Source organism: Meleagris gallopavo, chromosome 2 (genome assembly GCF_000146605.3).
Source record: "Meleagris gallopavo isolate NT-WF06-2002-E0010 breed Aviagen turkey brand Nicholas breeding stock chromosome 2, Turkey_5.1, whole genome shotgun sequence".
In the NCBI taxonomy this organism is placed as follows: Eukaryota; Metazoa; Chordata; class Aves; order Galliformes; family Phasianidae; genus Meleagris; species Meleagris gallopavo.
The window spans coordinates 7,211,740-7,226,444 of NC_015012.2; the positions used below are offsets into that span (position 1 = coordinate 7,211,740).

General features: G+C 51.0%; 1 protein-coding gene across 1 annotated transcript; it reads left to right on the forward strand.

The window, feature by feature from the left end:
- The first annotated feature begins 11,093 nt into the window (after positions 1-11,093).
- SERTAD2 (SERTA domain containing 2) lies at positions 11,094-14,705 on the forward strand. The gene is made up of 2 exons (XM_019612546.2): positions 11,094-11,423; positions 13,426-14,705. Exons 1-2 carry the CDS (start codon positions 11,395-11,397, stop codon positions 14,378-14,380), a joined length of 984 nt encoding a protein of 327 aa, XP_019468091.2. The 5' UTR covers positions 11,094-11,394; the 3' UTR covers positions 14,381-14,705.

Consider the following 14,705-nt stretch of genomic DNA (forward strand, 5'->3'; position numbering starts at 1 on the left):
CGAGGGGTGGCGGCGGGCGAGCTGGGCGACGTGGAAGCTTGTGCTGTGCCGGAGCGAGGCTGACATATGGCCGGGCATGCCTGCACCTCTCCTGGGCTGCGTTAGGGCAGGGGATTAGCGGGGCTCCCCCCCACGCTCCCCGGTAGCGCAGCCGGGAGGAGCGGGAGGTGGTGGGGGGAGGTTCGTGGACAGGGGTTGTTCGGCTTTGGAAAGCGGTGTGTTCGTGGTGACTTCCTGCGGGGAGGCGCCGTTGGGGGGTGGGGGGGCTTGGAGCAAAATCTTCTTTGCCGTGCCCCTCTCGTTAGGGTGTTCGCTGCCTCGCTCGTGTCGGTGTGTCGGCCGTGGAAGGACGAGCTCTCTTTAAGCGCAGAAATGGGAGTGCGGTTACCTGCTGTTATTTCTTTGCGTTTTCACGAGCGCATCTGGAAAACTCCGGGACACTTGTGTTGGAAATCTGTGGGGAGGTTCCTGCGCTGTCCTTTGAGCCCCTCGCTGGCTAATTGGCAGTGACACGGCTGTAACGTGAAACGAACGTGCCCGTTTCACCTGCTGGCCCCCTCACCCGACGCGGGGCACAGCATGTCACGGCTCTGTTTGGCAGCCCGTGCTCAGACGAGTGCGAACTCCCTGCTCAAAGAAGCGCAGGCTTCTCCAACCGCTGCCCGGGGACAGCACGGTGGCTCTCTGTGCCATCTCAGGGTGCTGGATTTGGCCACTGCAGGACGTGCTATCGCTCGAACAATGGTGGTAGAGGGCTCGGCTGCCCCCTAACATCAGCTCTGCTGTGCGTAGGAGCGAACGCTTCCTATCGGTGTGAGTTGAAAAGGCAATGCCTGCCTTTCTATTCCCACTTGTAGGGGCTCACCTGTATAAAATGCTCTCTCCAAATGCGTTGGAGATGCACCTAAGTGCAGGCGAAGCCTTTGCAATGGCAAAGCAGCAATGAATTGTGAGGTTGCTGTTGGTTATTCCGTATATCACCTTAGAAATGAAGCAGCTGGTTAGGCAGGGTGAATTAGAAGTTGCCTTTTCTGCCTAAAGTTAAAATGCACACCTTTCCACATAAGAAGCTGGTATCTTTTGAATCTGATTTAACGTAATGAGTTCGTGGTGGTGTTTGAGATAGGAGGAGGATGAGCAATTTGTGCTGCCAGATAGGTATATTAGAGCACATCCTAGGGAATTCTTCCATTGTCCAGGCAAGTATTGCAGCATCTAAAGTAACAGCTGGAGACCTTCCTCCTTTCGTGACTGCTCCTACTTCCATTTAAGTTGGTAGTAAAATCCACCCACTCCTTTTGGGCAGGAACTGGATTGGACTGCTAACAAATGAAGCCTGGCTTTGTGCATTTAAAACCCGACTGATTTTTTGTGTCGGGCTGATTTCTGTTTCTCTGAAGCTGGTTAAAAACAAACAAGAAACTTGCTAGCCATAGGTACTTCAGATTTTGTCTGAAGTAGTCTTAGAGAGCATTAAGTACGTCTGTAGGTGCTGATTTATGAAGAAGTGTAGTTGTATTCCTTTATACACCTGCTATATTTTTATGGAAAAGATGAAATAATGCCACCATTTCTCAGCGTTTCGGTGGAAATGATAGCCTAAAAAATCTAAGCACTCCAGTCCTCTGCCTGAGAGGAGGAGTTTAAGGCCGTGCCTTACTACCAAGGAAGCCCTCAAATTCGATATTCTGCATTCAGGAACTCTGACTTCTTTCACGCTGATGTAAAACACTCCTGGCACAGTTCTTCTCCACGAGCGCTCGCACCGGGCAGGTGATCCAAAATACTTGTGACTATTTCTGCTTTTATGTAACATCTTAAAGTGTAACCTGTCAAGCGGGGGGGAAGGCGGTGCTTTGGAAGCGTAAGTAGTTTGCTGGTGATCTGCTTTTTGTAAGGCAGCAGAGATGCACCTTCTCCCAAGCTGGCTGTGCGCAGGCGGCTCAGGAGGAGCCGGCTCCGGTTGCAGCAGCTCCTCAGCACGCACACGCACCAATCAGTGCCAGCAACGGCGGCTCCCAGCTCCCAGGTCCAAAGATCAGGAGCTCACCGAAGGAGGGAGCAAGGTCCAGTTTAAATGGAGGCAGGCTGGCGGCTCAGACCTTCAGCGTGGGTGAACCCCCTGCTAATGAACTGCGTGGAGCAGGTGGAATTGGCCGAGCTGAGAGCAGCGCTGACTTCCTTCAGGGCCTGGCAGTGCAGTTGGCTGCCTCTCGATCTCTGTCGGTCTCAAGGGCTGTGCAGCCTTGAAGAAGTGCCTGCTTTCTGTACGTGGAGAGGGACCCTCCGACACGTGGTAGTTCTTTAATTCTTTTACAAACAAAGTCAGTCCTTGTGTTTGCTGGAGTGGAGGCTTCAGGTTTTTTTTGGTTTGTTCAGCATTACCAGTGCAAACACTAAAAAAAAATAAAATAAAAGAATAAAACAACAAAGCTGACTGTTGAACACAAGCAGGGAAAGCAAACCTTGTAAATGCAGCACTATCTGTGCCGTTGGGTGCCCTGGAGTGGAGCAGAAAGCTGAAAGCAGACGTGTGGCTGGGAGGTGGCAGGGGCTGTGCCCTCCCTGCTGCCACTGCATGGAATAGAAATCACGCAGAGACTGGCAGAATCGGCTGCCGTGTGCTTGTCAGATGCTCTATCACCACGAGGAGGACGGGAGGAGCTGTGAAGGTGTGCGCCAGCTCCCAGCGTGGCTGGGAGATTCCTCCAGCTCGAGGGGGAACTCCTGCCTGGGGAACAGCCGCTTCGAGGGCATTTCCCAGGGAGAGCTGGGATGGCCTCCACCATGGTACAGAGCGGGCACTCCTGAAGACTTAGCAAGAGTGGCTGGAAGCAGTGCTGAGGAGCAAGGTGCTGGAGAGGCCTGGAGGAGGCACAGAGCCACAAGGGAGTGAGGTTTTTGCCTCCTGCTTGTCCCTTCACTGGGGCCAGGGCTTGGCTAGCACAAGGGAGACAGCAGCCCAGCATGTCAGAGGAGCTGTGCATTATGGGGCCCTGTGTTAGGTGAGTTCCAGCTGTTATCCCCCAGTGAAGGTCCACATTCACTCCTCTGCCCTTATGGTACGTAACGGCTGGTCTTGCCGTGTGACGTTGTACTTTTCAACCACCAGAACCCCGAAGTCCTTCTCTGCAGTGCTGCTCTCAATTGGCTGTGGATGCTCCATCCCTGGAGGTGTTCAAGGCCAGGTTGGATGGGACACTGGGCAACCTGGTCTGGTACCAGATCTGGAGCTTGATGGCCCCACCTGTGGCAGAGAGCTTGGAACTTGACCCTTGGGGTCCCTTCCAACACAAGCCATTCTATGATGCTACCGCATCTGAAGTTGCCAACCTATATGACCCAGTCGGTGTTTGACAAGTGGTGGGCCTACTGAGGAATTTCTTATTAAAATCACACTGGAATTGAATTTGAAGCGGCGTTGAATGGCACGAGTCTCAGTTTGTGTGATTATCAGGAGCCAAAGCTTGTTTACCTTGCTTTCACATTGGTAAGACGTATTAGATTTCATCTGACAGCTTCTGCTTCCAGGGAAGTTCGAATAAAAATGTGTTCCAGTATGTTAAGAACACAAAAAAGAAAAGTGCAAATGTGGGTTGTTTTCTTTCATGTTATTTTTAAAACTGGGCGGTATATGGAAGTAGCAGAAGAAAGAAGTTCCTTTTTCAAAGGAACCCTGACTAGTTGTAAGGACATAAATTGGCCCAAAAGCTGGCTTGGGTGATGTGCAATGAGTAAAGCTGTTCTCTCACTCCCTGATCTCCCCCAGAAACTCTGTGCCTCTGGAGCCACGCTCACCTCCGATGGAAATACAACAATTATCAGCTCCTTCCTCAGCAGTCCCTGAGGTTCCCTGCAGAGCTGCCTGTAACTTCAGTCCTTTAAAACCTCCTGTCGTGCCAGGCGGGCGGTGAGGGCGAGCGAGCCGTGCTATAGAAAGAACCGCCCATGATTGGAGGTAAACTATGCGGATATATGTTGGGGTGGAGGTGGAAAGGAGAGTGGAGGGCATATTTGAAGCAAACTGTACAACTGCTACAGCAGGTCTGACTAGTTTCAGATGCCTAAAGGCAGCTTTGTCTGCACTTCAGGTAGCTGCAAAATGAAGTTTTAAAACCTAATTCAGAAATACACCATCATCTTCCGGCGCCTCCACAAACCCTTTACTCTTGGTGTGTTTTTACAGGCAGCCTTTCACCAGGGGAAGAAAGTGCTTTAATAGGTACACGTGCACGCATATCGTTTGCATATTTTTTAAAAGACACTTCATCAAGATAGGAGGCGGGCGTGCATGCACAAACCACAGTGTTTTTTCAGCTAGTGGTAACGCTTTGCTTTATCTCCGCGTGCCAGTGTCCGTGTGTGCCAGTGAGAGAGAGCTGTCTGCGTGTGAGCTCTGCCCATAGCACGACGTGCTGCCGGTCGCTCCATGTGCCCATCCCCGTGCAGGAGTAGTGACTCACACTGCTGCCAGCGGAGGGATTTTGACCGGGGCAACTTTCATGCTGGCTGTCCCAGCGGCCTGATAACTCGTTTGGGTTCCCCTCCTGTGCTTGAGCACGTGCTCTCTTTCACCCTCCTGCTCCATCTGGCTCTTCGGAGCAGCCCTTCTCCTCTCCTCCCCTAACCGAGGCATTACACAAACGGCTCACAAAGGAGCAGAGGCACTACCAAGTTGTTGGTGTGCATGCCTGTGTCGCACAGCACTGAGCTTCCTCTTGCTGCCCTGCTTCTCCTTGCCGGTGCAACTCACGTCATACATCTGTGTCGTGTGTGTGTTTTGTCTGCTCGTTTAATTGTGGGGAAAACTAGCATCATAACCTCTTCGGGGAGGTGAATGGGCTGCTCTGGTCAAATACAAAATGAGGTTCAAGACTCTCAGTTTCAGTTTCCCCATCTCCTTCTGTATTTTCCTCTCCCGATTCCCAGAATGGGAATCAGGTTTTCATTCGGCACTGAGTGACCTATGAGAAGCATGCTTCAAAGTACAGACTGAGTACGTACACGGTTAAAATATGCTGTTAGAAAAGCATCCCTGTATTAGTTAAAATGATTTATTTGAGAACTTCTGCGTTACTTAAAGCACTGTGGATTGCGCGGGAGCTATTTGGAATGGCACCGCTTCGGTGCACTCGTTTTCATCGTGCAATCCAACAGGTGCTGTGAAAAATGAAATCCCTTTCCTCTCTGGCCGTGGCTTCTGCACGTTGAGAGCAGTTCAAGGCTGGCCAAAGTTCCCTTTATCAGCTCTCAGAGGGCTCCTTGGGCAGACATGAAAACGTTTCAACAAACGCGAGCGCTGCAGCGTGCCGGGCTGAAAGGCCACGGGTGAGACAACGTGATAACATCGCTGAGCGCTGTCTTAGCAAACTTTCATGTCAAACTTTAACTTTGTTGTTGTTGTTCTCATTGGTGGAGAAACGTCCTGCAGTTTTACCGCCTCCCTGCAAGAGAACTGGGGGCCAGCAAGCACTTGTCACTGAATTCACTGTCTGCAGGGCTGCGTTCCTTTATTGAAGCAACAGCGTTGAAAGCAACTCGAGTGCAGCATAGCTGCTTTATGGAGTGCCAGGGAAATGCCTTCTGTTCTAATCTTTGGGTTTTGCCTCTTTTAACTTTCAGTAGCAAGAAACGAATTAACAAAATGAAACCTGCAGGAACTAAAATGACTTGTCATTGCTGGGATGTGCTTTGCATTTTGCAGCACACGTTTCTTTGGAGGTTTTTGCTCTTCCCCTCCCTCCCCCCGGTTCGCTGCTTTTCAGTTTGACTGTGATAATTTATTCAGCACTGTTTTCAGAGCAATAACCTACTTTTTGGCAAACCGTTCGGTTCTTTCTGCAGCAGTGTGGATATTTTTTTCCCCCGTGCGTTGATGAAGGGCCGAGGACGAGGGGGAAAAACAAGCTATCTGTGGGGAAAAGACACTGTGATACACTCTAACCAAGCAATTATAAATACACGTGGAAAACTCCCTTATTATCCACAAAGGAGTCTGGTCCCTCTTGGATGCGCACACAGCTCCCGTTAACCTTTATGGGAATGTTACGCAGCCAGCAGAGATGGGTCTACAGCGCACAAAAAAATACTGGCTAGCCCATGGTGTGTGCCAATAGAGATGTCTTGTGGCGTGCAGCACAGCATCACCGTGATCTATTGCTTCCAGTGGCGTTGCTGAGGAGGAGGGATGTGTTGGTTGTGCTGTTTCATCCTTCTCCCTTAGAGACTGACCGGTAGCATCGTGTCTTGTAATCTTAGCAGGGAAAAGGGAGCGTGCGTTTGTTAATCTGTGTCACTTTCTGGTGGCCGCAGCGGCTCTTTCAGGTTGTTTCAAATATGATTTACAAGGAGCCTCTTCCCAGCCACGCTCTCGCTCTGCCCTGCAGGCTCCGGAGTAGGAAGAGGAGGAAGGTGGCTGGCTTGTGGCTGAGCCAGGCCGCAGGGCGGCACACAGCCATCTTCACTGCTGCTCCACGAGATGCAGGCCCCGCTTCTCCCGCACTCAGCGGCGTGCCAGTGGGACTGGCAGCTGCCGGGCGGGGGGCCCCAGTGCCAGGAGCAGCACGGAGCTGGGGGAGCTGCTTGGCCTGTGCCTGGAAGCGCTCGAGTGCTTTTCAGGTGACTGCAAGCAGAGCCTACTGAATCATCAGCTCATCCCGTAGTAGAGTCTGAGAAGCTGGCCTAACGTAGTGCCTGGTTTTATTTACCGTGGCTCTCATTTCCTACTACTGATGCCCAGGTGTGTTATGCAGATCCTAATCCTTCAGCTTTTGACACTGGCAGCAGACAGAGCCGCTCAGCCTGCATGCACCCAGTGCTGTATGACTTGATTTGTGCTTGGCAGGCCTGGCGGCTTCCTTAGGGCTGCCACGTGGAGCCTGAATTTGAGAAGAACCTTGGCCGGGCTCAATGGGGTGGCTCTGCAAAACATGGGGCCGCAGCAAATCCTGTCCTGGGGGGTGAGGGGCTGAATACGGGGTTTGCACAGAGGGCATCGTGCCCTGTGATCACCCCTAGAGCAATGGCTCCCAGTGGCAATCTGCCACCAAGGCCCTCGTCAAGCTGGTGTGAGACATTCGCAATAGATGCGTCTTCTGCTGGGCAATCCCTTTTTCCAGTAAACGCCACCGCCTTACGTGAATAAGGGTTGTTTTGGGCAAAGGTTTTCTAGCCTCAGAATGCTGCCTAGCAGCTCTACCTGCTCCCTGTGCTGAAACAAGCTGTCCTCTTTGCTCATAGCTGGGCTGCAGTGCTCCCAGCTAACCTGCATCGTCTTGTTCCCCTCCTGCTTCTGCCAGGGCAGATTTTAATGGCTTAACGAGCTAACAAGTGCCCGTCTGATTTAAACTTGTATTAAGTTCTGCTACCCCGATAGAATTCTTAATATTATAAACACCCTTAATAACATGGCTATAATCTAGAAAACCTGCTCTCCTTTTTCCAAACAATTACTTAATGAGGCAGTAATTTATCCTAAGCTATATTTATTGGAGCCTTATATTTATTGCAGCTTTATCGGCCGCGCTCCGCTCGGTGCGTGCAGTTAGTCAAAAACATGGGAACCGCTCGGCTCCTTCCAAGAGAACATGTTACATTTAGCAAACTGACAGCATTAGAAACTGTTTCCAATTTAATAGAAGCATATGTTTCCTGCGAGGCTTAACACTGCAGAGTTGGAGGTTGCCTTAGACTGCGGCTTTGCATTTATTTATTTATTTATTTTTTTAGCACTGGTAGAAACGAGCTGGAAAGCGAAGGCAGAAGTGGTGCTTGCAAGTTGTGTTTCTGGTTGTTTTGCTCGCTTTTGTTTCCCAGAGAGCCTTCTAACAGAGCCTGGGCAAGCTGAGAGCTTCACAAACTATCAAGAAAGTCGTGTGGGCGGCGCACGGAGAGCTGTGCTCAAAATGCAGTTTCTGATCATTAACAAACAGCCAGAGCTTGCTCTGCCCTCTGGGCCTCAAATAGTACAGTATGCAACAAGGGAGAGCAGGCAAGGCACGAGGATGGAAACAGTAGGATCAGATTACAGTTTCAAAATATCGCTGGAACACGTTGGCTGGCGTTACGCTATTGACTGCCTTTATAATTGCATTGCTTATTTGCTAGGGAAGGCTTCACCTTACTTTCTGACGAACGTGGATGTTCCTTCAGGGCCTGGGGGGCTCTGGGCTACCAGCACCCAAGTCAAACCGCAGAGGGGCTGCGCTGCAGGAACACGAGCATCCAAGCTTCTGCTGCCCTGTGCCAGCTTTCCGCGTGCTGAATGGTTCTTAGACCAACCTCTGAGTGTTGCCCACCGTTGCTGCCCTTATTTCCAGTTCAGCCTGAGCCTGGAAAGGCCTGTCGCCCTGCCGCAGCCTTCCAGGGTGGGTGGGTGCTGATGTGAGCCTGCAGGGAGAGGGGAGAAATAGCCGCCACTGACAGCTACTGCTGGCACCAGCGGCCATGTGCTGAAGGCTTGTGAACATGAAAGCAATTCCCTGTGCTCTCTGGAAGCATAGAGCTACCCAGGAGGCCAATTTTTTAATGCAGCTCTGAAGGAGAGTTTTGTAAGTGCTTATTAAACCTCACTCTGTTCAAGAAACAAAACAAAAACCCATCCAGAATTAATATAAAATGTAAGTGCTGGGGAAAACAACCCTCGCAGATGGGAGAGCATGGTTCTGGACGGGCACAAAGCCCAGCACGTCTCTCTTCCCCCTACCTCTCGCATAGGGTTGGCCTTTGTGTCTTCTGCTCACCTCTGCTGTTAGAACAGATCCTTACCCAGCAGCACTCGTCAGGAGCCCTCCCTTCAGCCAGGCAGCGCAGGCGCATTCAACTCAAACAAGTAAAATCTGCATCAGATCCTGAGAAGCAGCCTTGCAAAAAAAACCCAAAAAACAAAACAAAACAAAAAAAACACCCACACCAAAGCCGTGTCAGTGCACAAAGTATGAGCCAGCTGCAGCACACTGAGCATAGCCGTGTGCTGCTGCATGGTACGTGCTGTACAGCTCCCTGGGATGCTGCCGTGCCAGGTTTTAAAGACCACCATTGAGACTGGGAGGTGGGTGGAGGTACTGCTCTGCCTCCCCAGCTCTCAGGAATGGATCCTTGGAAGCCATGGGAGCTGGCTGTGGGTTCAGGCACTCCCTCAGGCTGGGCTGGGCAGCTCAGTGATATCTGCGGGGCGTGCACACCTCTGCTAGCACTGAGGAGCCGGCCCTCATCTTGCCAGTCCAACCCAGTTGGCACAAAAGACCTTTTTATTTCGGTCCTGCAGCTCTCGGTGCCAAATCCTGATCCTGCTGAAGGCTGTAACAAAACTCTCATTGACTACCATCAGGCCAGGACTCAGCCAACGCAGCCCTCAAGGATGAGGAGCGAGGGATGGAGGAGAGGGAAATAACGCTCCATGCTCCAGACAAGGGGAGATTGGCTGCCTGTGGGCTCTGCAGTTGGGTGCTCACCTTTGTGAGCAGTGTGCTGCTGGTTCTAACAGCGAGCCTTGCCAAATTCACCTGCTTGTCCTCTGGGCTGGCTGATGGGGTGACACCAATGCGAGTGGAAAAGCAACTTCTTGAAGATTCCGTGTCTCTCGGTGCCCATTTCCTCTTTCTTTGTCTTCCTTCTCATCTGCCCCTGAGCCGGGGCTCTTGTGGGCTGTGGAAGTGATTTCCAAGAAGAGCCGTCAGCCTTGAGAGGCATTTCAAACAAAGCTGTTAAAAACCTTTGTGAGTTAACGTTAATGATCACCAAATCACCTTTCTCTCTTTTCTTTTTCTTTTTTCTTTTCTTCGTTTTTCTCCAATATATCCAGTGCATCCCTGTGCCAAATTCCCAATTAATAATGACTTCTTTAGAAACAGCCCAGCAGTAACAAGAACTAATAGTGTAAACTGCTGTATGCAGCATCTCTGCCTCGATGTGTGCAACCCTCTTCTTGCAGAGCCCAGGGCTGTCACCAGGCAGGCATCACACAAGCTTTTTTCTGTGCGGTCGATCCAAGCTGATGATCTCTTCTGCTGAGCCCCAACTGTATTTCCTCCCAGCTCAGTCTGAAGCGCACCAATGGAAGGACACTAAATGACACGCAAATGAAAAATATATATATATATATGACTTTTGTTTTTCAATTAAGAGAAGCCAGCTCCCAAACAATGCTAGCATTTCTCTGGCTCTGAGGCACGTGCGATCACCCTAAATGGGAAAAAAAGCAAACTGTATGTTTCTCAGCAACAATGGTTCAGCTTTTGGGTCTGGATCTTCCAACTCTAGGGCCAACTGGTGGATAATGTTGGGGAAAATCTCCAACTCATTCCCCACCCCCCTTCTCTGGATAAATTCATTTTTTTCCATGGCCTTTCTTCAGCTTTCGAGTTCCACATTCCCAAATAACATTCAAAACTACCCTGTTCCATAGGACTCTGACTTCCCATGCTTGGAAGGGTGCAAGCCAGCCTCTTCTCACCCCAGTCTTTGCCCAGCCAGCTCTGTAAGTTCAGAGCCTTCATTCTCCTGGCAGGAGCTCTGGCTGTAGAGGTTTAGCAGTGAGAGTTTTGTTGGAGATGTTTGAGCTTGCAGCTTGTTTTTATGGCGTGTGATGCCTTAAGATGTACAGAAGGGATCTCTCTAATGTAGGCATGAAACTGCTGGTAGGAGGAGGTGGTTTGAACTGTAAAGAATAAACAGGCAGTCCGAAACTGCACAATTACAGAGATCCAGAGAAAAGCTTGCAAGGCTCAAGGCGTGTCTGTTCTTACCAACTGCATCACTTGGTCTGAAAAAAATACGGCCTCCTTGCTTCGTTTGGAGTGAATAAAGTGATTTATGGAAACTGGAGGAAAATGTTTTTACAACTCCCATTTGCATGCCGGAGAAGAAGGGAATAAAGTAGAACTCTACAAAGCTGGGAGCGTAGTGGTGTTTGTCTGAGCCCCCATTTGGGAGAATAAAACCCTCCTGCTTGGGCTGCAGTCCTGCTTTGTGCCTTTAATAATTAAGTGTTTTTTAGATAGCTTTTCTGGGGAGAAGAGAATTGAAAACTGCGCTGAAAAGCGAGGAGGTTAAGTTTTGAGTTTTCCTGGTCTGTTTTGTCTTTTCAAAGGACAAGCTCTGAACTAAGCTACGTGAAGATCGAGTGAGATGTGAAAGCGTGACAGTCATACGTACAGGAAACCTTGAATCATTTCTGAGCTTCCTGGAACACGTCGTAGAGAGCTTATCGTTGTGTTTACTAATGATGATCCCATCGCTGTTGGCCGGCTTAGAAAATGTCCAGCTGTACCAGCACCTCCATCTTAGGCACGCGCAACAGCAGCCGACTCATTGGGGCTCTTCAGAGATGTGTGCCGACGTCCCCAGTGATACCATTTCGTAACCAAGCGTAGGGAGCGGAGCGCGGCCACCGCAATGGTGTTTTCTTTATCCGGGGGAAAAAGGTTGGCTTTGTGCAGCGAATATTTTTATACATTCCTCGCGGAGCCTGACAAGCTTCAAAACTCTCACAGTCCCTGAGCCATTAACAAATCTCTCTTTAAATAGATAGGACGTTGCGGATGGAACGTCGGTATGTCTGTAGGACAGAGTCTGTCTTTTTTCAGGGGTGGAGAGAGTAGGAAGGGGTGGGAAGCTGCTGGCCCTCTTCGTGACCCACAGCTCCTTTAGCGTGTGCTGGAGCCCGGTAGGACTTGGGATTCGTGCTGGCCTCCAGCTCCCGTTCTTGCCGAATTTGTCGGAAGTCACAGGAGGCGTGTTGGCCGTGAATGTTTGAACAGGAGATCCTCCCCACCATCGCCAGCACACGTGCGTGGCTCTGGAGTAGGCCATGGAAGTGACAGCAGGGAGCGGAGAAAAACCAGAGCCGGGCAGTAGTGCTACATTTCAGAGGTTTTGCTCACCCGAGATTCCAGGCGCGGGGACTGCTGGGAGCTGGCCAAGGCGCTTGGATCGCAGCCTGCCTGTTCCTCAGCTCCGCCGAGCTGCTCCCTCCCCCCGCCTTGCTTTTTTTAATTGCATAATATGCTAGAAAATGATCTGGATTCGGGACTTATTTTTAACCAGAAAAGGCTCACTTCACCCAATCTGATTTGGGATTTTGCATCCAGCAAATGCTTTCAGAACCTCATTCCTTTTTTCCATCGAAACCCCGCTTTTTTTTTGCCCCTTCCCGCCTCTCCCATTTTGTGAGGGCTCTTCACTTTTCAGCGCTCCGCAGACGTTCCTGTGGCTGTCTGCATGTCCTTAGCAGTGCTGTCTGTTTGTCTGACTGGGTTGCGGTGACCAAACGCCTCACACCCGCCAGGCTCAGTCACTTTGTGGGCATGGGTCCTGCTGGGGGAACTGAGAATGGTGCTCCAATAAGGAAGGCATGTTGTGTCTCTGTATGATACCTGGGAGGCAGCTGTATAATGAAGCTTCTGGTTCTCCAGGCCCCCCCTGCTCAGATGCGCAACACGGGGCTATGCCTGTCACCATCCTGAGCATGGAACGCGCTTCGGTTTGAGAGAAGAGAAGCCATTCAGGGCCTCTGGGAAGCCCGTCTGGAGGTGGTGAAGGAGGGGCCGAGGAGAGGATCTCAGCTGTCGTGTGACAGCGTTTCCTGCCTCCACCAGCACAGCCCTCCCACGCTGCAGCAGGCGGTGCCCGCTGAGCCCTGCGCCATGCAGCCTTCATTCCACGTGCCCCACTGCGGCAGCAGAGCTTGCACAGAATTAACTTGGCCATCGGGCTAACTGACCTGGCGGCTCTTCTTCTTTGTCTGTAATTTATCTAATTCTGTGATGAGGGAAATAACTGCGTTTCCTGCTCCGGTCATGTAGGCCATATGCAATCATTTAAATAAACCCATGAGGTCAGAGATGCACCTATCCGAGGAGCTCATTTTCCAGACCTCACTGAGGTCTCTCTGTTCACTGAGGACTCTCTCAGTGTATGATTGCTTGAGCCTCGTTCCCCTTCCCCCCATGAACAGAGCTTCAAACAAAAAGAGAAATGACTTGCAAGAAGAGTGTGTCGTGTTTCTATGCCTAGCAGTGCTCCTGCAGCAGTCAGGAAATTCTAAGGTGCGTTTAACAGTCTGTAGGTTGCAGATATGTGGGACCATGCGCTTCATCACATGTGCCAGGGGGAAACCTGCCACCAGGTACACAGGGGCTTGAGTTTTCCAGGTGCTGTTCTAGTTCCTGCTTAGGATTTGCCAGCATAGCCACTCTTAAAAGTGACGGAGCACGGAGTTCAGGTTGCTTCCGCTTCCCCACTGCGAGCAAAGGGTGAGTTTTATGCAGGCAGCTCTGTGTGTTTGGGCTGACGAGGAGGGCACGGTTTGTCCGGGCTGCCCACACCTGGACGGGGCACAGGGATCGATTGGGTAACTGCTTGGGTGGAAAAGAAGAGTAGATTTCAGCTTCGCTGTCTTCATCAGTGCCTTCTCCTTCCTTTCAGATATATGTTGGGGAAAGGAGGAAAGCGGAAGTTTGACGAGCATGAAGATGGGTTGGAAGGCAAAGTGGTGTCTCCTACTGACGGTCCCTCTAAGGTGTCGTACACCTTACAGCGTCAGACTATCTTCAACATTTCCCTTATGAAACTTTATAACCACAGGCCATTAACCGAGCCAAGCTTGCAAAAGACAGTTTTAATTAACAACATGCTGAGGCGAATCCAGGAAGAACTCAAACAAGAAGGCAGCTTGAGGCCCGTGTTTGTGACCGCATCGCAGCCCGCCGACCCTCTCAGCGACAACTTCCGCGAGGCCCAGCCGGCCTTCAGCCACCTCGCCTCCCCGTCCCTGCTCCCCACTGACTTGGTAAGCACTACGCCCCTGGAGTCCTGCCTCACCCCGGCCTCTTTGCTCGAGGACGACACTTTTTGCACTTCCCCGACCGTCCAGCACGACGGTCCGACGAAACTACCACCTCCTGCTCTCCAGCCAGTCAAGGACAGCTTCTCCTCAGCCTTGGATGAAATCGAGGAGCTCTGTCCCGCACCTACCTCCGCAGAGGCAGTAGCAGTAGCAGCCGAATCAGCCGCCGGTGACTCTAAAGCCCACCCCTGCGAGTCCAGCGTTCCCAAGCCCGAGGGCGTCGCGGAGAGCAGAACGGCCGAATCCAAACTCATGGAGCCGCTCCCTGGCAACTTCGAGATCACGACTTCCACAGGTTTCCTCACAGACTTGACCCTGGATGACATTCTGTTCGCTGACATTGACACGTCCATGTATGATTTTGACCCCTGCACGTCGGCCGCAGGGGCCGCCTCCAAAATGGCGCCCGTCTCGGCGGACGAGCTCCTAAAGACGCTGGCGCCGTACAGCAGTCAGCCAGTAACTCCAAATCAGCCTTTCAAAATGGACCTCACAGAACTGGATCACATCATGGAGGTGCTTGTTGGGTCTTAAAGTATAGAAATAGAGCAACTCTCTCTCTTTCTCTCTCTCTCTCTGTCTTTTTATTTTTATTTTTTCGTTTTAAGTACCAGTATATACACTCGGTAGTATTTCCATCGTCCCTCCCACCCGATTCACAGCACTGTGCATGCGTCCTTGCTTGCCTTTTTGGAAAAGAAAAGGATCACACTAGTTTTTGCTTCAAGCAGAGTTGGAGTGCCTTCATCCATGTACGACCACTTCTAATGTATTTTTTTCCAAGTGGTTCCTCAAGGAAGACCGAATATCCCGGTATAGGAAAGAATACATATTGTAGACGATGTTATGTTATTACAGA